The sequence below is a fragment of the Asterias amurensis genome, chromosome 14, assembly GCF_032118995.1.
Source record: "Asterias amurensis chromosome 14, ASM3211899v1".
Classification (NCBI taxonomy): Eukaryota; Metazoa; Echinodermata; class Asteroidea; order Forcipulatida; family Asteriidae; genus Asterias; species Asterias amurensis.
The window spans coordinates 2,010,686-2,037,842 of record NC_092661.1 but is presented as its reverse complement, the minus strand read 5'-3'; the positions used below and the strand labels follow the sequence as shown (position 1 = coordinate 2,037,842).

The following is a 27,157-nucleotide window of genomic DNA, read 5'->3' as shown; positions in this document are numbered from 1 at the left end:
TTGGACTCTGTAGTTTACTACAGCTTTCTTCGGCTATACAACTTTCACAACAACATTGGGAGAGAATACACTTGTAATGGAATCGAATGAGCTGTAATAACATTGACGCTGTAGAGAGCTGCATCTACGGATTCATTAAGAGGATAATTGCAATGGTTAGGAGTGGTACTTTACGAGGATTATGTCATTAACTGGAACTAAAGGCTCTTAGCCACCCCGAACTGTGTGACAGCTAGCTTTGAGTAACCCAAGCGGCAAGCCAGTCGCCAGTCGAAAGGACTCTGAAGTTTCAACTACATATCACAAGGTGTGAGAAACTGCAGCCATTTCTCCACGTTAATCATAGCCTGAGGAATTTGCTTCAAGAAGTAATATGCAGAATTTGCGGCAACCCTTAGTGCATCTCAAATGAAATGTAATGACTGACCACTAGACATCTTGATCTTAATCTTGGTAAAATAATTGAACAGCTCTTATGGAACAACACTCAACGAGGCCAGTCCAGGAGGACATTTCATTCAGTATCACAAGATAATTGAGACTTTCTTAAGCGAAAATGGCTGACGTTCCTGAGGGTAAACCTGCCCGTTGCCGGCACTCCAACGACGGGGAGCAAGACGAGAAACCACCCCGGAAGGCAGAGCAAGGAAAAGTCGCCTCACGAAAAGCCACAAAAGCCTCATCACAGATAGCCTCACGGAGTCACGGTGGGTCAGAAGCCTCCGCACAGCACTCTCACGGTAGGAGGCTATCGGGGTCGATAGGCAAAGGAGGTAGCGTGAGCTCGGAGGTACCATCAAGTAGAGGTAGCGTGAGGTCTGAGGTATCATCCGATAAACACAGTGGCTCTGGGCGGAATAGCCTGGCCTCAGCTGATACTGATAGCATCACCTCAGATGTCTCTGCCGGGAAGAGGTCAAGTGTAAGTGAGAGGTATGGGTCAAGTGAGGTCCAAGATGGGGCGTATTCAACAGATGAGGACCTCTTCAAATCAGCCTCAACACTTCACGGCGTAAGCGAGGGGCGGTCAATGGGCTCTATGAACTCAATAGGAAATGAACCTCAAAGTGACGCCTCAGATCGCCACAGTGAGGACAACCGGAGGGATGATGACGACGAGGTTAGGAGTAGAGCGTCCAGTCGAAAGACTAGTTCTAGTTCTCACTCTAAAGAGTTGGAGTATGGGGATGAGGGTACACCGAGCGATTTGACCGCCGTCTTCTCCTCGTTTATCACGGTCATCCATGAAGAGACAGAGCGCCTCCAGAGAGTGGAGAGCCTCGGGAGCATTGAGACCTCGCACGTGCGAGGGGTCCTCGGTGAGCTGTCGGAGACGCTGAGGGAGAGTGAGGATCAGAGCTTGAGGTTGTTTGAGGGCATCGAGGCGATCAGGGAGGCTGCCCAGGGACTGAAGAAGACTCTGGAAGCAAGGCTGAATCGATCCAATGATGCGGAGGCTGAAGCCATGGTGGACGAGAAGGATAATACAGGTGAGTTATTATTCACACCTCTTGAGCGAACCAACAACAAAAACAAACAAACAAACAAACAAACAAACAAAACAAATTAACAACAGCAGCAATAAAAATAAAAAATAAGAAAAAATATTGTAGAAAAAAAGTTATAACACTATTTATATTTATTTAGTTGATGTTTTTATTTTAAATTCTTTGGATATAAGATTTTACAATAGTTAAACATAGAGCAGAGGCCTTTAAAGGTATTAGGTCATTGTGTTAGCTGAAATAAGTGTTATTTTAACACCCTGTGGTAAAGTTTGATAAGGTTGTAGTACCTATTTTTGTGACAGCACCCATTATGTCCATAACACCCTGGTTTTTGCAGTGTGTATAATTGCTTGTTGGGTGACATGACCGCTAACAAACAGATCAAAACATACCTGATTGTGCCTATCTTTAATCCATCGTGTTCAGACAGAGATAACAAAATTGACATGTTATAAAGCCGGTTCATACTTTCCTGCGAATGCAACACGAATTGTTGACGTCACACCATTGCTGTTTTCAGCACAAGTCAATTGATGCGAATTATTTGTTGCGAATTTGTGACGTCAATTTACTCTTCAAATTTCGATAAACGAGAACACTATTGGTAATTGTCTAAGACCAGTCTTCTCACTTGGCGTATCTCAACACATGCATAAAATCACAAACCTGTGAAAATTTCAGCTCAATCGGTCGTCAAATTTGCGAGATAATAATGAAAGAAAAAACACCCTTGACATACGAAGTTGTGTGCTTTCTGATGCTTGATTTCGAGACCTCAAATTCTAAACTTGAGGTCTCGAAATCAAATTCGTGGACAATTACTTCTTTCTCAAAAACTACGTCACTTCAGAGGGAGCTGTTCCTCACAATGTTTTGTACCATCAACCTCTCCCCATTACTTGTCATCAAGAAAGGTTTTATGATGATAATTATTTTGAGTAATTACCAATAGTGTCCACTGCCTTTAATAGGCAAAGTTTTGTTTTAACAGTTTGATTGTTTTATTCCTTACATAATGTAAATGTAGGCGGTCGCGTTTTTTTTTAGACATCGCCGATAATCCGAAGCGAAATACACAAACCGAGGAACGTTACTTACAGTTACCCTTCTCGGGTTATAATTGTGGGGCATAAACTTCCTTTTCCCTTAATAATCACTTTAATATGACTTAAAGCCATTATACACTTTCGGAACCGAAAAAAAAAAGTTCACAGATTTACAAATAACTTACAGGGTTTACAGAAGGTAATAGTGAAAGACTTCTCTTGAAATATTTTTCCATGAAATGCTTTACTTTTTTGAGAAAACATTCAAACAATTATCAATTCTCGACAACGAGAATTACGGATTATAGTAAACACATGTCATGACACGGCGAAACGTGCGGAAACAAAGGTGAGTGATCCCGTTATTTTATCCCGACTCCGATGTCCGATTGAGCCTAAGTTTTCACAGGTTTGTTATTTTTATTCAAAGTTGTGATACACGAAGTGTGGGCCTTTGGATAATACTGTTTACCGAAAATGTCCAATGGCTTTAATGCCAATTCAATTTATTTTTTTAAAGATAAGCCTACATCTTAAAAAAGTATGACGATTTTTTGAACATGTAAGTTTTAATTCAACAATTTCTTTATGAGCGTTTTAACAATCTTCACAATTTGCTTTTGTCGTAGCTCGGCAGTCAACTGTAAAACTAAGGCCCAAACTTAAAAAAAAAACGCTTTGGCAGAAAATATTGCTTAAAAGGTTTCTGCTATGCTTACCAGGATACCAGTCACATTTTTGAACATAATAAATGGTATTTTGGCTGGTAGCACAACTTTTGTAAGCATAATTCTGTTGTGGCTAGCTAATTTTTCTACTTAAAGCAGCTCTATGAAATTGAGCCCTGGTTGTTGGATTGATCCCACAACTCCACAACAATTCCCGATAATGGATTTCCCCTTTAAGCATTTACAAACAATATGAGCAAGGCGTTACTATGCCCGCTATGTGCTAACAAAACATTAAGTCAATTTACTTTTCCGATCACCACCGCGTTAATATCTTCAAAGTATAAACCCAGTTCACACAACCCCAAAATACAACACACCGTTTCTTTACTCGGCAAACAAAACATACCCTTTTCGAAACCACGGCTTCGGCTCCAGAGTCGGTTCATGCTAGCTTGGCCCCGCGGTTGATTTGACAACTGCGTTCACGCTCAGAGATTCAGACAGAGATAATGGAGCCTGAAGCCGAATCCAAAGCCGAAGCCGTAGTTTTGAAAAGAGCCGGTACTACATCGTTTCTCATGAGCCTGTACGAATGCTGTTTGGTGGAAATTAACTACGTAGTAGTTATACCCTCCCCTCGACATCGATGATTGATCAGTACCTGACGTGAATGGAAATATGACTTGACTCTCTTCCTTGTGCTTTTAATAATCTGTGTTGAAAGTGCAGTTTCTTGTGACCATTATCTGCAAAGTCACGTTTTAAGTGATGAAAAGGGAAGTTAAATATTAGCTTGTGTTTGCGTCGGTGAGAGGAAAAATCGTGACGACGAGGGAAAACCGATAAAGGTACTCGTACATTTTTTTTTTTTAAACAAAGTTGACATCACTTATTATAATCCATGTATATTTAAATTACATACATTTTGACATTTAAAGTACTATATAATAATGTTAGAGCTAACAAAGAAAGTCGCAGTGTTCATGTTTTGGGTTCTCAACGAACCATAATAATATTATATGAAATAACAGACCTGTAAAATGTTGCTGTATTGTTCAACTTGTCCCGAACACCTCTACACTAAACCGCGCTTCGACAAACAACTGCTCCAAATGAGTCTGATTGACAAATATTTTCAAGATCTGTTCTTACTCTTCTTAAAGACACAGGTGGAGGTTGGTAATTATCAAAGACCAGTCTTCTCACCTTGGCGTATCTCAACATATGCATACAATAACAAACTTTTGAAAATTTGAGTTCAATCGGTCATTGAAGTTGCATAAGAGTTTATAATGAAATAAGAAACACTCTTATTGTACAAAAATGTATGTGCTTTCAGGTGCCTAAAAAAGGCTTCAGGCGGGCCTGAAGTCTTTTAATATTTTGAGTGGGAAAATACATCTTTCTCAAAAACTACGTCACGTCAGAGGGAGCCGTTTCTCAGAGTGTTTTATACTATCAATAACTCTCCGTTGCTCATTACTAAGTAAGTTTGTCATGCTTACGACTGGGGTTATAACCAATAGTATCCAGTGCCTTTAAACACTGAACATTTAAACTGCAATATTCATAGGTTCAATGGACCTGAAAAGACATGGAAATTTCTCCAAAATAATTTTCTTAGCCGTTTGACGAAAGTTGGTGTTGAAGAGGCAGTAAATGATGACGTTAAACATGCTGTTACTTATTGACAACCATGTCGTGAGAAAAATCAGCCATCTTGGGGAAGAAACCCCCAGAGTTGATTCGACTGCTCTTAGAATAAGGAAAGGTGCGTAGCATCCGGAGAAGGTCAGCGTTACAGCAAGAAACGTCTTGATAGCTCTGTTTCCATGATTATTGTTTGCCTCATTGTTACCGTTTTGATTCAGTCGCTGTTCATGTTGGCGACTGATTTTGATTAAGTGATAGTAAATAGTTGCCATCACACTTAAAGGAATTATAAACGCCACTACAAGTACACCAAAGTCGTAAACTGCTGAGGTGTTTTCATAAAAACACAACTGTTGCTCGGAAAAGAACTTGACATCTAAATGGAAAACTGTTTTCATCAAAACTGCACTTAGCAACACTAAAACAGATTGTAAAGTTACAATCGTTACCACTCGGCGTTTGGAACACCACACAGGAAACTTGTATGGTCGGGTAACAGCCAGGAATCGTTCTATGTTAAGAAATAACAAGCAACTCACAGACATTGAAAGAGTTATGTATATATATGACATACACAGCTCACACCCCAAATCACCAAAAGGCCATTTGTTAAGTGCAGATGATATCAAACTTAAGAGCGTTAGAAAACCAACAAGCAAGTCATACACAGCCAGTGACGTCATCAGCACCTTGGTGCTGTCAGCTAAGTTGGTTACACGGCGTGTCACGGCAATTGAAAGAATATTCCCAGATATGATCAGCAGTGCAATAATGGCGATGAAACAAGTACGGAGTGCGATGAGGACTGGGGACAGACCCACAGCGTCTGTGAATGTAGAGTTCATTGTTAAACACTATAATAGTTGACACTCAAACTGGAAAAGGCATTTCTGCTTGGAGACTTAGTTTTTGAGACTACCCTTCGACATCAGCCGCCTGTTGGCGATGACTAGAGCTAGTCGAAACGTCCGGCAGTGAAAGGTAACAGCGATAAGTCCCCTCGATCCACTTCAACTAAAGAAGCGGTCCCAGCCGAATGTCTGCCTTCCGCACAGGTACAAGTTAAAAAGCAGGACAGTTCTTTTGAAGAAAAAAAAAAACCCCGAGAAGTCTCCAGAATTCGAAAAATCTACTCCGCGTTAGTATATAGAGCAAGACAGTTCTCTAAAGAGCAAAATCTACCTGGCAAGTAGACACACACCATGGTGTTACCGCAAACCAAATATATATTAAAATCCGATTTGTTTCCATATAACTGATTCTTAAATAGATTTGCAAGTGAAGACAAGTTGATTTCGGTGCCTTGTTTCATGCAAGCTCCTACGGTGTATTAGCTCTGTACGCTGTCATAAAAATAATTGACGATTTGAGAATCATGTTAGTCATAGATTAATTGCTTTTGGTACTTTATTCTTCCTAATTATTTATTATGATAATAGTAATATAAAACTGCATGACCCTGTTTTCTAATTCACTCGTCTGCCAATCCTCATTTTGGGTGATTGTGAAAGTAATTGTCCATGACATTGATGAGTTTAGTATTAAAACCAGAATACATAATTAAGATTGAAATATCATCAGCAAGTCCCGACAGGCTCTGTCACTTTGTCCAGAATTTTTTTCGTTCTATTATTATTAAGTCAAATTAACGTATATAGAGAAACTTTACTAAGAATGTTTGTTTTAGGCGTCAATGGTTGCGTTGACTGATACACTAATATCAAATTTTTATTTTCTTAACTTAAATATCCATTAAATATAAATATCTGTGAACAGCTATAAAGGTCAAACCACCCACTTACATGTAAAATAAATTAAGAGGATGACAACAGTAACAACAACAACAACAACAACAACAACAACAATTGACTTTAATATTAATACACATTTAAGATATAAACAAGCTGGTACAAACCATAGCCAAATTTCTTACAATAATGTGTAACAAACTTCTGCCGAGCGTAAATTAGCAAAACACCAAACACAACTCTTGAAACCAACGGTTCTTTTCAGAACCACCCCAACTCATTTAGAGATAAGAAATTACATGGTGTTACCGCAAACATTTCCGTATCATTCAGACACAGTTTATTAGAAGACACATACAAATTAGGTTGTATTTCTTGGAAACAAAGCAGCTATAAGATTACATTTTTTAGTTGCAAGTCACATCTTAACACATAATGGCCATCCATGGCAACCAGTGCGATTTGTTTATCAATATTAGAAAAGCCCAATGGCGTTAGAGTACGTTACCACGGCGACAATGTTTGCTTTTGATCTGTCGATGGTTGATGGTCGTCGCTGATCATATACCCTACTTGTTGACTTCAGACCAGCTCAAGCAAACAGATTTTCATTTTTGACATCAAGATGAAGTGTGTTATTCTTAAAGGAACAGCAGAGGTGTTTGTTCGGCCAAGAGGAAACTCTAATGTGTTTGCGAACTTTGTAAGAACAACTCCGTAGTTAAAGGAACACGTTGCCTTGACGAGTTGGTCTTTGAAAAGCGTTCGAAACGTGATACTTGTGCGGATCATTATATTCTACTTTAAAATTATCTACCAGAACCATTTGTATTTCATTGCAAACGGTTTCGTAAGCTTGTCAACGACCAAATCGACCGATTCAAGGCAACGTGTTCCTTTAATAAGCAGAACTGACTGGAAATCTCCCGGAAAATAAAAAAATCTACTCCGGGGTAGTAAAGTATATAGCTAGACAGTTCTCTAAAGAACCTAGTTGACGGGAAACAAATAAATGTTGTTTTAACAAAGAAAAAAAAAAAGGAAATAAGAGAGCATTCATTGAAAATAATAATAATAATTACAGCATTTATAAAGCTCATTGATAGAGCTCTTTACAAAAGACCGGTATCAAAAAGTGTGTTGGCTTCAAACTCCTCAAGGATCCATTATTGGTCCAAAATTAAAGGAGTCCATTCAAAACAAAACCGAATAAATATCCTTCGAACATTCTCACGAGTCTATTGAAGTTCTTTGAAACACCACAACACTATCAAATGAATTATTGGCAATCTTATGGTAACTATTATCTTAATATCATACCCATATTAAAAATGTTTTTATATGAAACTTAGGCACGACGAAGTATTGTTCGACCTTTGAGCTCTACAATAACTGCAGATTTTGCCATGGTCCGATCCTCTATAGTCACGACGTTACCTTCTGTCAATAGCTATTGTGATATAAAACCAACAATCTGTCAGTTGTCCTGACAGGCAGATCGAAGTGGTTATTTATTGTGGAATAATGATTATCTATTAATGAAGGGTTGGGTTCAATGTGGAAAATCCAAATAGCATAAAGTCTAGCTCTGCGATTGGAACTTTTTATAAATGACCTCTTTTCCGTTGCCGCCATCTTTCGTCTGGGTGTTGTGTTCTCGATTGTGGTCATTAGTGTTGCGATTTGATTAAGACTAATTTTGTTGTGTTTAGCTAGTTTGTGTGCCGCCTAAGCAGCTTAATGAAATTTCGCCCAGAGGTCGATTTGTAGAGTTAGGACTAGTCCTAACTTAGGACTAGTCCTAGGATATATTAAAACTGTAAGGCTGGTCCTGTAAGTTAAGACGAGGTACTCGTCCTATCTCTTGATAAGACAAGTCTTAACTCTTTGTGAACTCTACCCCGATGAAGTACTTCTAGAATATGAAACAATGAAATCTTTGAATCAAAATTCTTCTTTCATTTGTTGAGGGTTATTTTTCATTCATGAATTTTTTCATTTACTACTTTACAGATAACAAGAAGGCACACTCTCGGGCTGTTGCCGCCGTCACTGCAGCCAAAGCCCTGCTGGCGGAAGTTGCCCTGGACGTCGCCTGCGCCACCCAGATGGCAGCCGAAGCAGAGACCGCCGCTGCCGAAGCAGCTGCGGCCGCGGAGACGGCCAAGGAGGAACTCGCTGAGATCGAAGACCGACTGGACCAGGTTGAAGATGCTGAACGGCCAGAGGAAGATGCGGCAAGTAAGGCAAGCGGAGCAGTTGATGATGAACAAAAGGAGGACAAGGAAGATGCAGAAGATCGTCTTGAAGATGGTCCCGAAGAGGAACTTTCTCTCAGTATGTATTAACATAGCTTTCTTTCCATTTACCTCTTTCCATTGGCCTTTTCGAGGTATGGGGGACACTATAGGAGCGCACTGTTTGGTTTTGGTGTTTCAGACAAATTTACCTAAACCCAGTAGTGTCATTGTGCTATGTCCACCATATCCCAAAATTGCTTATTGACTGCTTGGCCAGTTATATCAACATTTGTGGTTTTCATAATTTATATCTTATTTTTTATTTTAGTTAAATAAGTTTTATTGTTGTTTGTGAGTTGTTTTGTTCCCATTCGTACGTATTTTGTTTGTCCGTTTATCTCGTTAAGCCATTGGCTTATCAAATCGGCCTCCATACAGGGGCTAAATTTTGCTTAGCAAATCTGTTGGCTGTTAGCAAAAATGGACCTGCCGGGGTACCAGTCGCAACAATGGTATCTAAATGGTGTTTGGCCGGTACCTTTTTTGCTAAGCAACTGTTTTGTGCTAAGCAAGCTTTGTGCTTACAGGCTTTATGCAATTAGGCCCTACTCATCTTCTTTGACTGTATAAACTTTAAACTACTCTACTGTTCGCCTTTACATTGTATATGCACTAATGTTGTGTATGGAAATGGAAATAAAATGTGAATTGAATTGACTTGAATTGAAGATGGGGATAATCAAGAAAGAGAAGAGAAAGAGGATGCAAGATCCCTCTCAAGCCGTGCCTCTTTGAGACAAGGTGAAGATGCTGTGGATGGCGACGCTCAAGAAGACGAACACGAGGAGGATGAGGAAGAGAAAGAAGATGAAGGCGAAGAGAACAATGAAGATGTGACAGATGGAGATGGTGAGAACAATAACGAGGAGGATGATAAACTGGAGGACACACCCAAACCACCTCCCTCACCGAAGAGGAAAAGGAGTATCAAAGAGAACGTCTTGGACTGGCCGCACCAAATGTGAGTGTTCTAATTCAACGTTTGCTTACAATCTTTTGAAAACATTGATTCATTCTTTCATTCAAGTCAACATTTATTTCATAAAGAGAATTTAATATTTTATGGTTGTACCCGCAAGTTTTAATTATTATTATCTTTCACATCATCCAAATCTTCAAACATATCACTTATCAATACTCTAGATTAAACCTTCCCGATGATGACGTCACTGATGACGAAATCGGTTGCGTCATTCGCCTCAAGGAAGAGTACTTCACCACCGCCGTGCCGGAGTTACGTTGCGTCATCAACAACAACCTGAGCACTAATGCCGTCGCATACAGCGAGGAGCTTGTCAGCCATGTTGTCACCGTCGAGCAGGTCTCCGACGACGACAGTGACGTCATTGTCAGTGAGCTCGAGGTACCGATTGTCGTTGCGATCCCGTACAATGTGAGTGCACGGATGTTGAGCACGAAGGAGTTTGTGGTGAAGTTTAGAGGTGGGAACGAGGATGCGTGGAAGGTCGTCCCCATGCTGGTTGCGGATAGCTCTTTTGAGGAGCACAAGGTGAGTTGATGAGGGGTGGAGGATGCGAGGAAGATTAGATTGGGGCAAGGATAGAATGTACAAGTCACGCGCATTCGCACGATAAATTGTGTTTGTGTGGTTGCATTTCCTGGCAAGGGGGGGGGGGGCAACATAACACGGTAGAGGGCCCAATTTCACAGAGCTGCTTAAAGACACTGGACACCTTCGGTAATTGTCAAAGGCCAGTATTATCATTTGATATGTTTCCAAGAATAACAAATCTTAAAAACTTGACTCAATTGGTCATCGAAGTTGCAGGAGAATGATGACAGGAAAAATACCATTGTTGCACAAACTTTGTGTGCTCTCAGATGCATAATACAAGGTTTCAATCCTGAAGTCTCTTAATATTTGATTTTGAAATTACCTCTTGTTATGCTGAAAACTATTTAGTGTTACTACCCATAGTGTCCAGTTCCTTTAAGCACGAAAAGTAAGTAACTACAATAAAATTATATAAGTGACCAAGGTCACCAGTCAAACTACAATCTCATGTGTTTATTTTGGTTGGTGTTCTGCCTGTTTTCGTTAGACACAACAGTTGTAAGCAATATTTTCTACTTAAGCAGCTCTATGAAATCGGGCCCTGGTCTCATTCCTCAAAAACTACATCACAAGTTTTCTACCCTCCTTATTTTCAAACTTTGTAAGTTTATTACAAATAATTATGTGGACATTGTGTTTTGTGTCACGCAAAAGGTACCTACCCTTTCCACGTATCTTTCTGTTTTCCAGGGTCCATTTGCCGAAGTACGGACCTACAACCTGGGTTCATTCGCAGTGGTGACTCGTCTGAACAAGGAACGGCAGACGATAACGAAGAAGGGTGGGGTGGTCAAGTCGTCCAGTGACTCCCGTATGAACGTGTCCTACCCGCCCGGTGTCTGTTCACTAATGAGCGTCACCTTACAGGTCGGTTTATATTGGTTCATATTTTTTTTTAGACCCCTGTGCATGTGCTGACCGGGTGGGGGGGGGGGGGCGGTGTCATCAAAATCGAAAATTATCGTATCTTCTTGCAAAAACGCAAATAATGTACCAAATATCTTTGGAAAAAGTTGCGGTATCGCCAAATTTGACATGTACCGTTTGCGTACTTTATGTTTGCATACCTTTTGCATATTTTTTCTATACTATGGGATCTGAGAGATGTTCGAGTTCCTGCCTTCAATTTGAGAGACTTCCAACCGAAGAAACAACACTATAAAATTACATATTATGTCATACACCGTCATGTTCCCCCTCCGTTTAGAAGCTTAGGTTCTCATTCCGTCAAGATACATAATGTAATTTTTGTTTTAAAGGCAGTGGACACTATTGGTAATTGTCAAAGACTAGCCTTCACAGTTGGTGTATCTCAACATATGCATAAAATAATAAACCTGTGAAAATTTGAGCTCACTCGGTTATCGAACTTGCGAGATAATAGTGAAAGAAAAAAACACCCTTGTCACATGAAGTTGTATGCGTTTAGATGGTTGATTTCGAGACCTCAAGTTCTGAATCTAAGGTCTCGAAATTAAATTCGTGGAAAATTACTTCTTTCTCGAAAACTATGGCACTTCAGAGGGAGCCGTTTCTCACAATGTTTTATATTATAACACCCCTTGCAAGTATTCTGCCTGCTCATTGGTTTAGAGCGCGTCACATGACATGTCTTAGTTTTGCTAGACGACGGCCGTGTGATAGTGCGTCGGTTTGCCATGCGCTAGTCCGAAGACTAGCACACGGCGCCGTGCGCTAGTCCGACAGACTAGCACACGGCGTGCAGTACCCAGACGTCCGTTGCGTGTACGAGGATGATAAATTAATAGTCTGTAACCATTTCGGATTGCACGACACCACATGCAACACAGTAAGTAAAAGTGTTTGCAATCTGTATTCGCGTCGTCCGTGGATTGTAGCATTCAGGTCTGTAACTTATAATAGTAGTACAGTATGTAGAAATGTTTGGGGTGTTATAAAACAAATATTGACTGCCTTTACTCGTGCAATGGTTAAAAACTATGACTCCCTCGGTGATCCCCGTAGCGTTCTATTTTCCCTCGGCTTCGCCTCGGGGAAAATAGAACGCTCCGGGGACCACCTCGGGAGTCATAGTTTTAACCATAGCACTCGAAGCAGTCAATATTTGTATAATATCAACCTCTCCCCATTACTCATCACCAAGTAAGGTTTTATGCTAATAATTATTTGGAGTAATTACCATTAGTGTCCACTGCCTTCAAACACAATTGTTTTGTTTGATGTTAAAGGTTCAACCAGCAGAGCAGGCAGTGGGTGACCTCCGTGCCCGAATGCGGCACTGCTCCGATCTCATCGCCGCAAGCCCCATCATCCACCTCAGCCACTCCCCGGGCAAACCCTTCGATAAACCCGTCACCGTCACCATCCCCTGCCCGCCAAACCCCCTCAAGGTCCCCGCAGCGACCACGGCCAACAGCACCGCGGGGAAGACACCGGAGAAACAAGCCCCGCTCTCACCGGACGGAGCTGTGATCATACGGGGGACGAAGAGCAGTATCTTCGGCGGGGATCCGGCTGAGGACACGCTTCACCTGATGCACCGGCAGTCGAATTGGGGGTATTGGAACGAGGTGGAGAATGCTAACATCAAACAAGTCAGGAAGGACCTGGTGTCGATTGAGCTGGACAAGCCATTGGATAAGTAAGGAGGAGCTTACTTAATGTCAACATTTAACAAAATATTCTCCTTTGATTGCATTTATAGGGTGCCGGAAACCAATCTCATTCTCATTAACAGTCAATACAATTTTGATGCTGGATGCTGCTAAATAAATTACTTGGCTCAGTGGTGTGCGAAGAGCACAGCATTGCCATGAACACGATACTAATCAAAACGTTGAGTTGTTAACCACCGGTTCTTTTCAGAACCAAAAATGAGAGATATCCAAATGGTGATACCGCAAACCTCCCTTAGTTAAACTTCCACAAAGCAAAGTTTCAAATCCTACTTATAATCGGTTTACCCAAACCTCTCTTCCTATATATCCTGTCTTTGATTATCCACTTTTGTCTTGTTTCTTAAAGAGTCTTAATTCTCAGGATGACAGCAGACGGTCGTTACCCAGCCAAGAGCGTAGCCCAAACCTTCGAGAAGGCCCTCCAGATCAAGTACGCCACCATCTTACTCCACCACCGCGAGGACGATCCTCAGCGCGTTTTGGTACAGTGTGTACCCTCGAGACAGCTAGAGGGCGCCCTCAGGCGGTTGAACCAGGACGGTTACGAGGGACCCCCTGAGCCTAGTGCGGATATAGCTATGACGGAGGGACAAGAAATTACAATGAGGTATGAGGTATATAGGTTTTGAGGGATTTTAGTGAGGTATCATCAATGTATTTTTTGTTGTATGCAATTCGCCATACACACAAGGCCTGAAGGCCACTTCAAGGTGTGGGCTACAATTATTTTTTTCCATAGGCTGTTGCCACCTACTCCTGTGGCTGAAACAGGGTTACCCCTTTTACAGTCCATATGGATGCATGCTTGGGTATCATTAGTCCGAAGCCTGGCCAGTAGAGCAGAAAGCACTACCTCCCCAATACAGTTTGTTGCAACACCATGTGTAAAATGTTCTACTCAGTGCTCTGTGAAGATTTGTTTTTATAGAGCTTGTCTTCGTTTTGTTAGTGCTGCCGAGGCGGAGGCACTCGTTGTAGAGGTGTCTTATGGGGGCCAGCGACGCACTGTCCCCCACGAGCGTTACGTTAAGACCCGGTCCGTTATTAAAGTACGACCGAGGAGGTCTGATAAAGCTTGTGTCTTTATCCACGATGATAAAGACAACCACTGGTCTTATAGGCCCCAAATTGTCATTTAATACAATGATTTCATATTCTCAATTGTCCCAATTCGTAACATCAGGCCATTAACTATTGTTTTAGTAGAAAACTAACTGAATGTTTTAAATAGAACCGTAGGACTACTTGTCGCATAGGATCATTTCAGACTGCAGTACACTTCCCCCTTTTTTGACCCGGTTCAAGTTCCGCCTCCTCAGACATTAGGCAATTCTTCGATTATTATATTAATAATAATAATAATAATAATAAATAATACGAAGCATTTATACAGCGCTCTACGGAAAACAGAGCACTCTTCAAGGGACTATGACAAAAAGAAAAACAAACGAACTAGGATGGGTGGGGAAACATATGTATTTAGGAGGCTTTTTAACTCATTATTTAAATTGTCTTTTCAGATTTACTGGTAACATAAAGATCGTCGGCCGTGACCAGATCACGTTTACGTTTCACTCCCAAAGGAGGAATGTCATTGAGTTTAGCATCGAAGAGACCAATAAGTTTGGCAATCACAGCTCGGAAGAGTACCGGGGAATGGCTGAATTCTACGGCAGGCCACGCATCACGCTCGCTGACATGGAGGATCCGGAAGAGGTTTGTAATCTGGGAGGGGGGAACTCCCGTAAAATCCTTGCCCCCTGCTACCCAAGGCAAAAAGCTGACCACTTCACTCCCAATTTGAAAATGTCTGGCAACGCCAGAAATTCGTACAACAGTTTTTTTTTAAGACATTGGATACTATTGGTAATTGTCAAAGACCAGTCTTCCCACTTGGTGTATCTCAACAAATGCACAAAATAAAAAACCTGTGAAAATTTGAGCTCGATTGGTCGTCGGAGTTGTGAAATAACTATGAAAGAAAAAAACAACCTTGGCACACGAAGTTGTCTGCTTTAAGACGCTTGATTTCGAGACCTCAAATTCTAAATCTAAGGTCTCGAAATCAAGTTCGTGGAAAATTACTTCTTTCTCGAAAACTACGTCACTTCAGAGGGAGCCGTTTCTCACAGTGTTTTATACCATCACAGCTCCTCATTATTTTGAGTAATTACCAACAGTGCCCACTGCCTTTAAGTGAACCAATGAGCCGACTGGACAATTTTAGGAGACAAACATAAAATTCAATTTATTTTAATGAAATGCAGGTGTTATAATGAACCCCCTTTTTATAGTTTTTTTTTTAAAGATTTTTAAAGTAGTCGGTTTTGTCTTCTGCCGTTTGTTTAGTTTTCCTAGAAAATCCAATTGGTTGTCAGAGACATTTGCAAAGAAAAAAGAAAGAAAAAAACTCCTAAAACTATGCTGAGTAATTGTTTCCCCTTTAAAGGATTTGGGTACTTTTTAAAAAATGTCAATAGATTTACATTAAACTTAATGTTACACCGGGTTTGAAGATAATGATAGTGTAAAGTTTCTCTTCAAATCTTATTTAGCTGTAGTTTTTGAGAAATGAATAAAACAATGTCATGAAAATTTGTTTGTTAATGATTAAAATAATTTTTGACTCATGAGACGAAAATTATTTTCATTACATTGTTATACTTTTCCCAACAAAACTATACAGCACCTCAGCAGGTAATATTTTCAGGGAAGCTGTCTACTGTCATTATCTTCAAACTGTATAAGTTTACTGTAAATCTGTGGACATTGTGTTTTTTGTCCTACAAAAGTTACAAAGACCCTTTAACTGATTTCAATCCCACAACGCAGGTTCTACTCCGTGAGGCCGATGCAAAGGCCGCCGAGAAAGACAGCAAACACTCGGGCTCGTCCATGCTGACCAAGTCCGACAAGAAGAAGCCAGACGGGGACGGTATGGGCGGACGAGACTACCAACAGAGCCTGAAGAAGATTGAGACCGATTTGATCTGTAAACTTCCTGTGTCAATACCAAAGGTAAAATTGCATTATTATTATTAAAGGCAGTGGACACTATTGGTAATTACTTAAGATAATTATTAGCATAAAACCTGACTTTGTAACGAGTAATGGGGAGAGGTTGGTGTGCGAAACAATGTGAGAAACAGCTCCCTCTGAAGTAACGTAGTTTTCGAGAAAGTTAAATTTTCCACGAATTTGATTTCGAGACCTCAAGTTTTAGAATTTTGAGGCCTCGAAATCAAGCATCTGAGAAAGCACACATTTTCGTGTTACAAGAGTGATTTTTTCTCTCACAGTTATCTCGCAGCTCCGACGACCAATCGAGCTCAAATTTTCACAGGTGTGTTATTTTATGCATATGTTGAGATACAGCAAGAAGAAGACTGGTCTTTGACAATTACCAATAGTGTCCACTGCCTTTAAACATGGACCAAAAACTCGATCTTCGGTTACCCAAGAATTTAAAATATTTTGTAGTTAAGATCATTGGCTGATGGAAATTTGTAAAACAGGATTAGTTTCACAGTGGGCATGTCACCCCATGCCGTCTTTCTACCTACAATATTCATTTTTAAGACTTCACTCAAAATCTCACCTTTTTAGACAAGAGCTCGATTGATTGATTGAATGATTGATTGATTGATTGATTGACTGATGTTTGTTTTCTCCAACAGGCTGAGCCAGAGCCGCCCCTCCCACCCAGTAGATACCGTGCTACTGCCATCGATGTAGGAGGTAAATCATTTTGAAATGCAGCATAATCAGCCATTTGCGAGTTAGACTTGAATTAAAGTAAACATTGTCTTTTCACCCTCTTCCTATCTTTGAGTCTACCTTTAAACTCTAAAATCTCAAGATAATGCCATTTAATTTGAGTCCTTGTGCTTTAATACATACAACTAGACACCAACAGCAAGACTGTACGGTTGCTTTATACAAATGGTGGTCATTTTGGACTACGGAAAAGCTTTAGGGGGATTTCCAGGGACTTTAAGTATGTCATTCTAGGCACATTCCTAAACCTATCATGAAAATCAGCTTGTTGTTAACTTTTTTTTCCGGGTTATTGCCTCCACTCTTCCCTCAACCCTCTCTCCTTTTCATTGTATACCCCTTGCGTTTAGTGCTGCTTGCTTTCCGACTCGCTGCAAGGTTTAAAGGTGACAATATTATTTTGGCGAATATTTCCAGGTACGGTGAGCAACGCCAATCTGCGTTGGTTATCTACAGAGTTAGGGAACGAGTGGGAGTCACTCTCAGCCGCGTTGGGCATCAAGAGGAGTCGTCTACAGAGCATCAAGAGAAATAATCCCATCAAGGTAGAGTAGAAGCTTTCAATCCTTGTTATATAGTGCGCCCCCAAGTGTTCATATTGTAACAAGTTAACTTTAAATTGTGTAATGCCAGGTCGTCTCTCGCGCTGGTCTTTTTTCGTGCGTGACATCTTAGGTTGCCGCTGCCGCCGCGTGCGCCTTGATTAAAGGCTACATGTGTGCGTGTAGTCAACCTCGTGTTGGGTTGACCTTTTTGTGACCTTTACTTTTAGTCTTTATTCAAAAGTGATTGTGTTCTTATGTCGTGTATTGTATGTTGTGTGCTGTGGTATTGGAGTAATAAAACCAGTACAAGAGTTAAATTTATATCTTTTTAAACTTCATCATTTCATTTATTGATTTGTATTTTTCTTGTGAATGCTCGTCCTTTTTTCATAGGACCGGTCTCCTTTCGGTGTTTCTACTCATTCTTCTTCTGTATTGCCTAATTTTCATGAACTGTTCTGCCATCTTTTTGCTATTATTACTCTTTAAACAATGTAAAAGAGTGGAAGGCACTCTTTGAAGAGCCATATTGGGGACAACTCTTTTTCGAGTGGTCTTCCACTCTTTAAAGTTTGCATTTTTGGAGTGATTTTTTCACTCTGTTCTGGAGTAAAACCCCTCTTAAAGAGTGAAATAATCACCACTCTTTTTAAAGAGCTACTTGAGGGACATCTCGAAGTATATAAAGAGTGGTGTATTTCACTCGGGACGTTTACATTTAGAGAGTATATGAATTCATTGTATGTGTCTGATCTACTTTGTGTCAGAGTAGATTTCCTGTTTTATGCTCTTGCATTGTGATGAAAACAGTCCTTTTAATTCTTTTTTCTTTCTTCTACTTTACTACAATTACCTCCTAAAAGTGTACATATTGATTTTGTGTTTTTGATATTATGTCTGTTTGTTCTAATGTTTTATTGATGAGATATTACTTTTATTTACGGGGATCGCTCTTTTGACATAATGACTTAGTTCGTTTTTTTCCCGAGAAATATCACCCAGTTGCTTCTTGTGGGGTGTCGTGGCCGAGTGGATAAGAACACCGAACTCAAGCTCTGGTGCTTCTGTTCAGCAGAGTGTGGGTTCGAATCCCGGTCGTGACACTTGTGTCTCTGAGCAAGACACTTAACTATAGTTGCTTCTCTCCACCCAGGGGTAAATGGGTACCTGTGAGGGCAGAGATGGATTTGTGATTGATTTAGCCGAGTAGCGCATATATTGCGCACAGGCTGTATACTCCCCAGGGAGCTGAGATGGTTTAAGGAATGATTTAAGGCCCAGTGACCAGGGGTAATAATGTCGGAAGCGCTTTGAGACACCCCTCGGACGTGAAAAGCGCTATATAAAAACGGTCTATTATTATTGTTATTCTTGCCATTGCTTAGCTTTAAGAGAAAAATATCGCGGGATTATTAACCACAAAAGAACATTATTTTTACAGTGTACAGCTAAGTAACTGCCTTAAAACCGTTGTCACAAAATTACATTATTTGTGCTTTTGCATTAAATTTTATACCATCATTTTGGTTGTAAGCAGTTTGACAGGTAATTATATTTGCTCGTTTTTGCTTTAAAATAAAATATAAAAATATAAAAATAAACGCGGCCATTGATAAGAAAAATTAGTTTAATTAAAATAAAGGACCTTGATACTATACTTATTTCCTTGGTTAGATGTAAATACGAAATACGAAACTTTTAGTAGTTTTATTTGTAGGCCTATGAAGATTTGATAATTGTAATTCTTAATTAACGGACCCAGGAAGCCACAGTTCTCCTGTTAATTTTTTATTTTGAATCAAACTCAGATGACTGTCTTGTTTTCTTCTCCAAGGTGGACCAGCAAGTCCTTGATATGTTGGTGACTTGGAGGAGCATGCTACCCCGAGCCTACGACAAAGAGAGGAAGTTATGCCGTGCTCTGGTCAAATGCGGCCGGTACGACCTGGCTGAGGAACTGAAAGAAAGAGACGCAACGGCCACGGAGTTTAGTAACAACAACGTCAATATGCTAGATGTTGATGATTATTGAACCGGGCAAGATGGGAGTCTTGGTTCAAGATCTCCTGTACTGTATGTAGACTTTATGCACGCGATGTCATATCAGTCGGGCGCCCTCACCTAAAGGTCAAAAAGCGGTCGTTGATTGGTCAAACCTGTGTGCCGTGCGTACAAATCACAGTGTTCTTTTTTTTTATCGTTGATCTCCATTAAATTTGCGCTATATAAATATGTTTTATTGTTATACTGACGATGTTTTTGATTGATACGTCATTGTTTTACCTCTATAAGATGGCGGTTGAATGACGTCAATGCATTATGTATATCACAAGAGGGCGGGCTCTCACCATAGACCACTATCACCTCCGAGAACTGTAGGAGAGTCTTTGAACCAACACTATAGCGGGATGATCGTGATGGAAAAAGAAACGCGCAGGAAAGTGACATCAAAAGGACATTGACCCATTGCACTACGCACCATTACGCACCTTAGCTTGTCCGCCATTTTGAAATAAAAATGTACGCAAATAAATTAGGAAGTTTGTTAGTAGTTTTGAGCATGCTCAAATTTCCAAGAACGATGGATTTACCTGGTAAGTCTACTGCCACCTTTGGTCCCGAAAAGTCCCACCCATGTTTATACAAAATGGCGGAACTGGTAGACGCGCATTTTAGTTGAGAATTTGAAATAAAAAACAGTATACGGATGTTCGTGTGTGAGATAAAATATGTAGACACTTTATATACTACCGCAGATTTTCTTTCATTTATTACCACATCATACAAGTTCACCACATGGACAGTATTAATTTTACACTTTCACCTCGTTGGTTTTCTTTTTGCAAATTTACCAATATTTTTTTGAAACTTAATTTTAAAGGCACTGGACACTATTGGTAATTACTCAAAATAATTATTAGCATAAAACCTTACTTTGTGACGAGTAATGGGGAGAGGTTGGTGGTAAAAAACATTGTGAGAAACAGCTCCCTCTGAAGTTGAGTAGTTTTCGAGAAAGAAGTAATTTTCCACGAAGTTGATTTCGAGACCTCAAGTTTAGAATTTGAGGTCTTGAAATCAAGCATCTGAAAGCACACAACTTCGTGTGACAAGGGTGATTTTTTCTATTATAGTTATCTCGCATCTCCGACGACCAATCGAGCTCAAATTTTCACAGGTTTGTTATTTTATGTATATGTTGAGATGCACCAAGTAAGAAGACTGTTTTTTGACAATTACCAATAGTGTCCAATGCCTTTAAGAAAGCACTTCTGTATGAAATAAATTTAAACTTCTGTATAAACAAAATACGAGTGAGAATATTATTATTTTTGTATTGTTCATTAAGAATTCTGACAGGATTTTCGGACTTTACTCTACATTATGTGAAAACTACTCCGTTTGATTTCATACATAAACTGCCCGAACCCCAACAGCAAATGTGTGTAGGTGTTGTCAGAACAAGCAGTTTGCGAGTCAGGTTCAAAACGTCTTTGGTAATCATTTTAACGCTCAGTCACAAGTTCCCGCTTAAATTCAAATTCCTTAGATTATAATCTTGCGTGATCTGCCCCCATCATAATGAAAGAGAGGAGGGAGGAATGGCTCTCGACTGAAAAAAGACGATTATTACAAAATGTTTACAAAATGCACAAAATGACTTCTCGAATATAGATTATAAATATCCTGCAACAAATAAATTTTTAATGGCACAAAAATACTACAACTACACTATGAGGTCAAAGGTAGAAACGTGGCTGGCTACCTGCATGTGGTACCCTACATTCAAATGGTGACTTTAAGAACGACTCATCTATCCCTCTAACATAGAGTAGACTAAAAGATTATCTATCACAAATAAATACTCACAAAGAGTTGTATGAAGCTATTATCTTTATAAGATAGTAAATATTGTACGAACATGACCAGAAAAAAATAGAGAAAATATATTATTGCTTAAACGTAAATATTACACATTGTAAGCCTACAGTAAAACATATGCAAATAGGAAACTTGCAGTAGGTCCAAAATGAATGAAGTGCCTACTTGCGTTAACATTACGCTCTTAAGCTATTAAATTTGCCTACAAATTAAACATGTACCATAAATGCAAGGCAGAATTTAATAAAAAAAATTAGTCATTTATATAAAAGTATGATTATTAACTGTTAAAGCCATTGGGCCCTTCCGGTTCAGAAAAAAAAAAGAAGTTCACAGATTTACACATGACTACCAGGGTTTACAGAAGGCAATGGTGAAAGACTTCTCTTGAAATATTATTCCATGAAATGCTTTACTTTTTGAGAAAACAGCAAAACAATATAAATTCTCGTTAACGAGAATTACCGATTTATTTTAAACACATGTCATGACACGGCGAAACGTGCGGAAACAAGGGTGGGTTTTTCCGTTGTTTTCTCCCGACTCCGATGACCGATTAAGCCCAAATGTTCACAGGTTTGTTATTTGATGTAGAAGTTGTGTTTCACAAAGTGTGGGCCTTGGACAACACTGTTTACCGTAAGGGTCCAATGTCTTTAAGGTAAGTTCAATTAGTATTTAAGCGTTTATTTTTATTTATAAAATTTTAACAACCTTCCCCCTGAAAGAAAGGTGTGGTTGTTGACGCTGACGCTGAAACCTCAAGAAACATCTCAAGCAAGACGAATATCAAACCACTGAAGACGGCCATTTTCTCACTCTGGCTTGAAATGCTAAGTTGCAGCGAACACAAACAACAGGCCACTACAACTCAGTGAGTTCGGGGTGGGGGGGGGGGGTCGTGGTATTGAATAGACTGCAAGGGTATTCAGTCTTGAAATTTAAAAAGGGACCTTGGAGTAGATAAAAATATACACAACACAATTGACAATAACCAGAAAGGGGCACGTTGTTGACCACGTAATTAAATTGCGCCGGGGTTCGATAGAGAATACATCCAGCCTTGGAGTAGATTAAATTATACACAACACACTTGACGACAGTAACCGGTTGTTGGACAAACGGACCCTTCAGCTTGGTTAAGTTAAAAAATAAACAAGTTTTCAAAATAACTGGATTCTCTTGAAAATAACTAGTTCTAATAAATTGATTGTTTAAGATGTTTTAAACAGCACGTTTTCAAACAGTTTAAAGGCGATTTTGAATTAATTTTGTGAACTTATAAAAGTGTTTAAAACCTTTCTTTGACGTGAAAACCTCGAATTTATCTATTTTAGGTATAACGCCTACGTTAAGAAAGTAACCTGTGTCTTTTTAAAATGGTAACAGAGGGTTGATACATAATCTTGCCCGATTTACCTTAATCGTCACTGTTTATCTTATTTAGTCCGATTTACCACGCATAACTCGTCTCTTTATTTACAGTTTTTAAGAACCTTGACAATTCTTTTCCAAAGCACGAATAGAAGGTACGATTTCCTCGAACTCATGTGAGCCACAATAAAGTGCGCCACCAAGTGTGTTCTGAGGAGAGGCCATAATTCGTAGTGAACGGTGTACGACATACAATGTGGCCCGTACGGAGTTTGGTCGCTTAAATAAAAAGCTTCTACGTTCGAAAACTCGAGTTAATTTATGTTTGGTCTATCACAAAGCTTATTAAATGTTGTGTGTGTAAGAACTCCTTGATAATAAAACTGTTTATTGTTTATTAAAATGTGTTTGTTAAATTTATCAAGACAAGTAGTTTAAGATATTCGTGATAGTGAGACCAAGGATCGAAATTGTTGTAATACGTCACAGAATGGTCATTAAATATCCTGCGAATTTTTCTCTCTTGTCACTTTAGTGAAGGTTTGTTGATTACTAGACGTAGCGCATAAATTATTTGCAGCCAAGCAGTTCAAAACGCAGCGCGATGGCATTATTCCATGCAACGGGCACGATGCGAATCTTGACCGCCAAGACGGGCTTGAAGAAGCGCCTCTCCACGATGCTGTTCTGGTCGGTGTTGCCATTGAATATCTATATGGGGATTAAAAAAACTCATATTATTATCAATTGCATCAGGAGGGTGTATGTACCATCTGAAAAAGATGTGAAATCAAAGGAGGATACTTATTAGCATACCTGAGTTTGACCAAATTGGTCTTTCACGTAAACAAGACAAGCCAGTGAGGGCGGTTCAAACTGCACTTTGTACTTTGTCACCATAGTCGGATATCCACCATAACGCCCCTGTGTGAGTACCCCGGTGACGTAGTTCGGGTTGCCTAAATCCACCTGTATCCACTGGTTGGTATCTTTTACCTCAGCATGCCACGCCCCTATGGTTTTATCGTCAGGCGGTATCTTATTAAGACGGCCAGCAGCCGGCGTGCTGACATAATACCCGTCATTCCAGTCACTTGATGCGGAAAGGCTCTCATCGGGAATCGAACCATCTTCAAGACCGAGTTTCTCTGAACCGGGAAACATAATGGTAGAGGTATATTTATTGTAAACATAAAGCCTAAGATTGCAGAAAGGACTCAACAGGAAATACTCAAAATATTCACAGTAATTCAAGACTCAAAATTTCTTGTCATCATAAAAAGCATGGAAATTTGCTTTCATTTGTATACGGCGAATTGTAGACAAAACAAGTAGAGCCTGAAAACAATAAACAAGAAGAATACATTAAAAAGATTTTTTTTCAGAAGCCTAAAAGTTTGCGGTCATAGTTATTATACAGCTCTGGTGCTTCTGTTCAGCAGAGTGTGGGTTCGAATCCCGGTCGTGACACTTGTGTCCCTGAGCAAGACACTTAACTATAATTGCTTCTCTCCACCCAAGGGTAAATGGGTACCTATGAGGGCAGAGATGGTTCTTGTGATTGATTTAGGCGAGTAGCGCATATTAATGTTGCACAAGGCTGCATACTCCCCACCAGGGAGCTGAGATGGTTTAAGGAGTGATTTAAGGCCAAGTGACCAGGGGTAATAATGTGAAGCGCTTCGGGACGCCCTCCGGGTGTGAAAAGCGCTATATAAAACGGGTTATTATTATTATTATTATTATTATTACCATTATTATTATTATTATTATTATTATTATTATTATTATTATTATTATTATTATTATTATTATTATTATTATTATTATTATTATTATTATTATTATTATTATTATTATTATTATTATTATTATTATTATTATTATTATTATTATTATTATTATTATTATTATTATTATTATTATTATTATTATTATTATTATTATTATTATTATTATTATTATTATTATTATTATTATTATTATTATTATTATTATTATTATTATTATTATTATTATTATTATTATTATTATTATTATTATTATTATTATTATTATTATTAGTATTAGTATTAGTATTATTATTAGTATTAGTATTAGTATTAGTATTATTAGCATTAGCATTAGCATTAGCATTAGCATTAGCATTAGCATTAGCATTAGCATTAGCATTAGCATTAGCATTAGCATTAGCATTAGCATTAGCATTAGCATTAGCATTAGCATTAGCATTAGCATTAGCATTAGCATTAGCATTAGCATTAGCATTAGCATTAGCATTAGCATTAGCATTAGCATTAGCATTAGCATTAGCATTAGCATTAGCATTAGCATTAGCATTAGCATTAGCATTAGCATTAGCATTAGCATTAGCATTAGCATTAGCATTAGCATTAGCATTAGCATTAGCATTAGCATTAGCATTAGCATTAGCATTAGCATTAGCATTAGCATTAGCATTAGCATTAGCATTAGCATTAGCATTAGCATTAGCATTAGCATTAGCATTAGCATTAGCATTATTATTATTATTAGTATTATTATTATTATTATTATTATTATTATTATTATTATTATTGTTATTGTTATTGTTATTGTTATTGTTATTGTTATTGTTATTGTTATTGTTATTGTTATTGTTATTGTTATTGTTATTGTTATTATTATTGTTATTATTATTATTATTATTATTATTATTATTATTATTATTATTATTATTATTATTATTATTATTATTATTATTATTATTATTATTATTATTATTATTATTATTATTATTATTATTATTATTATTATTATTATTATTATTATTATTATTATTATTATTATTATTATTATTACAGACCATGAAATACACATAGAAATGCAATATACAGAAAATGGCCACACTCTTAAAATAGTTGTTATTAAATTGCACTTAAAAAAGGATTGAAGAATAAAACTTTCTTAAAAAGTGAAGGATTTGGTCTGAATTGGTTAGTACTTTTATTCAAATTTAAGTTTTCTATCGATACATTTACACAAATACTTGACTTCTTTTACAACCTCAACGGATTTTGTTTTATTGATATCTACGGTGAAATATACGTTCAACGAAAATCAAATACATATTCTTTTTCTTTTATTATTTTCAGTAAGAATTAGATTGTTATCACACAAGACAAGACTATTTTGTTATGCCTATTTCATTTCTGCTCTGTCTATTATTAAATGCTCCAGAAAAATAAATTGAGCGATTAAGTGATTACTCACCAGAAACAAAACCGGCCTGCAAGGGAGCGCACTTTCCATTGCCAGAAACAGAATTATTCTGTGGAGTAAAGTGATAACGAACACGAGTGTAATTGATACGATTATTTGTTTCATTAAAGAACAGTAAATTTTCGTTCTAACAAAGGGAAATGCTTTGATTATCTCGGTCATTTTATGATGAAATAACTAGACAGAAAACGAGTGGTTAAAAAACGCAAACAAAAATGTTAAACATACCTGACAAGTCTTTGGTTTTGCAGTTGCGTCGTAGTACGAAAAATAAGACATTCCTTGAAAGTTGTCACAGCTGACGTGCTCAGCACTGGCGTTGTTCATCTGACAGACTTGATTGATGTGATCGTAGTTGAAAGAAAAACATCCATGATGGCTGAGACACCGAACTGAACATCTGACGGCAGAGATGCCTGAGATATTCATGAAGGACTGGCCTAGTAGGGCGTGGTGCTCTACCGGCTGGTACCAGACCCCTCGGTAGAGACCACTCACACTATAAGACGCTGAAACCTCCAGAAACATCTCAAGCAAGAGGAAAATTAAACTACTCAAGACGGCCATTTTCTCACTCTGGTGAAACGGTGAGTTTGTGCGCGCACACTTAAACAGTAGCCACTTTCACTCAGTGAATTCGGGGGAAGTATGCATAAATTGACTGCAAGGTTACCCGTTGCCATGGTAATGGTATACACCATTCACGTTTATCGCCTTGCTTTACGAATTCGATTGAGTATCAACCGCTCTATTGTTAACCATTAACAAGGACACCAACTAAGCATTAGTTTGGACAGACACATTTTTATTATTACACAATCTTAGCCTGACCCTGATTTGAGGCAGCAGACATAATACCGTAATTATTACACAGATCCACAATTATTATTCTGACTTGAAAACAACAACCATAAAGCTCAGTCTGGTTTTAACCAGGCTCTTGTCTAACACTGTACTTGGTAAAACCTTGCCCATCATGCTTTACCTTAAAGGCTTGAACCTCAACCCGTTTCTTTTAATATTAAAAAACAAACCTTTAAATTATTTGTACCCATTGGTACACAGATGTTTTACCCAGTCTTGACATCGAAAAAGGAACCTCAGATTTGACTACAGACTCCATACGACACCACATAGAAAGGGTATTAAATGTTGT

The 27,157-nt window shown here is 38.7% G+C and overlaps 3 protein-coding genes across 3 annotated transcripts; 1 reads left to right on the top strand and 2 right to left on the bottom strand.

The window, feature by feature from the left end:
- The first annotated feature begins 46 nt into the window (after positions 1-46).
- Positions 47-23,242, top strand: LOC139947143 (uncharacterized). The gene is made up of 12 exons (XM_071945000.1): positions 47-1,490; positions 8,640-8,963; positions 9,596-9,887; positions 10,070-10,436; positions 11,193-11,369; positions 12,713-13,125; positions 13,509-13,769; positions 14,683-14,878; positions 15,995-16,180; positions 16,840-16,900; positions 17,357-17,484; positions 19,319-23,242. The coding sequence occupies exons 1-12, from the start codon at positions 557-559 to the stop codon at positions 19,514-19,516; spliced, it is 3,537 nt and encodes a 1,178-aa protein (XP_071801101.1). The 5' UTR covers positions 47-556; the 3' UTR covers positions 19,517-23,242.
- Positions 4,779-6,371, bottom strand: LOC139947294 (beta-2 adrenergic receptor-like). The gene is made up of 2 exons (XM_071945190.1): positions 6,354-6,371; positions 4,779-5,732 (listed from the first exon to the last, which is right to left on the bottom strand). Exons 1-2 carry the CDS (start codon positions 6,369-6,371, stop codon positions 4,779-4,781), a joined length of 972 nt encoding a protein of 323 aa, XP_071801291.1.
- A 68-nt stretch (positions 23,243-23,310) lies between the features above and the next one.
- On the bottom strand, positions 23,311-26,568 carry LOC139947544 (retinoschisin-like). Its single transcript, XM_071945484.1, has 4 exons — positions 26,230-26,568; positions 25,993-26,050; positions 23,557-23,888; positions 23,311-23,451 (listed from the first exon to the last, which is right to left on the bottom strand). The coding sequence occupies exons 1-4, from the start codon at positions 26,566-26,568 to the stop codon at positions 23,311-23,313; spliced, it is 870 nt and encodes a 289-aa protein (XP_071801585.1).
- Between the last annotated feature and the right edge of the window lie 589 nt (positions 26,569-27,157).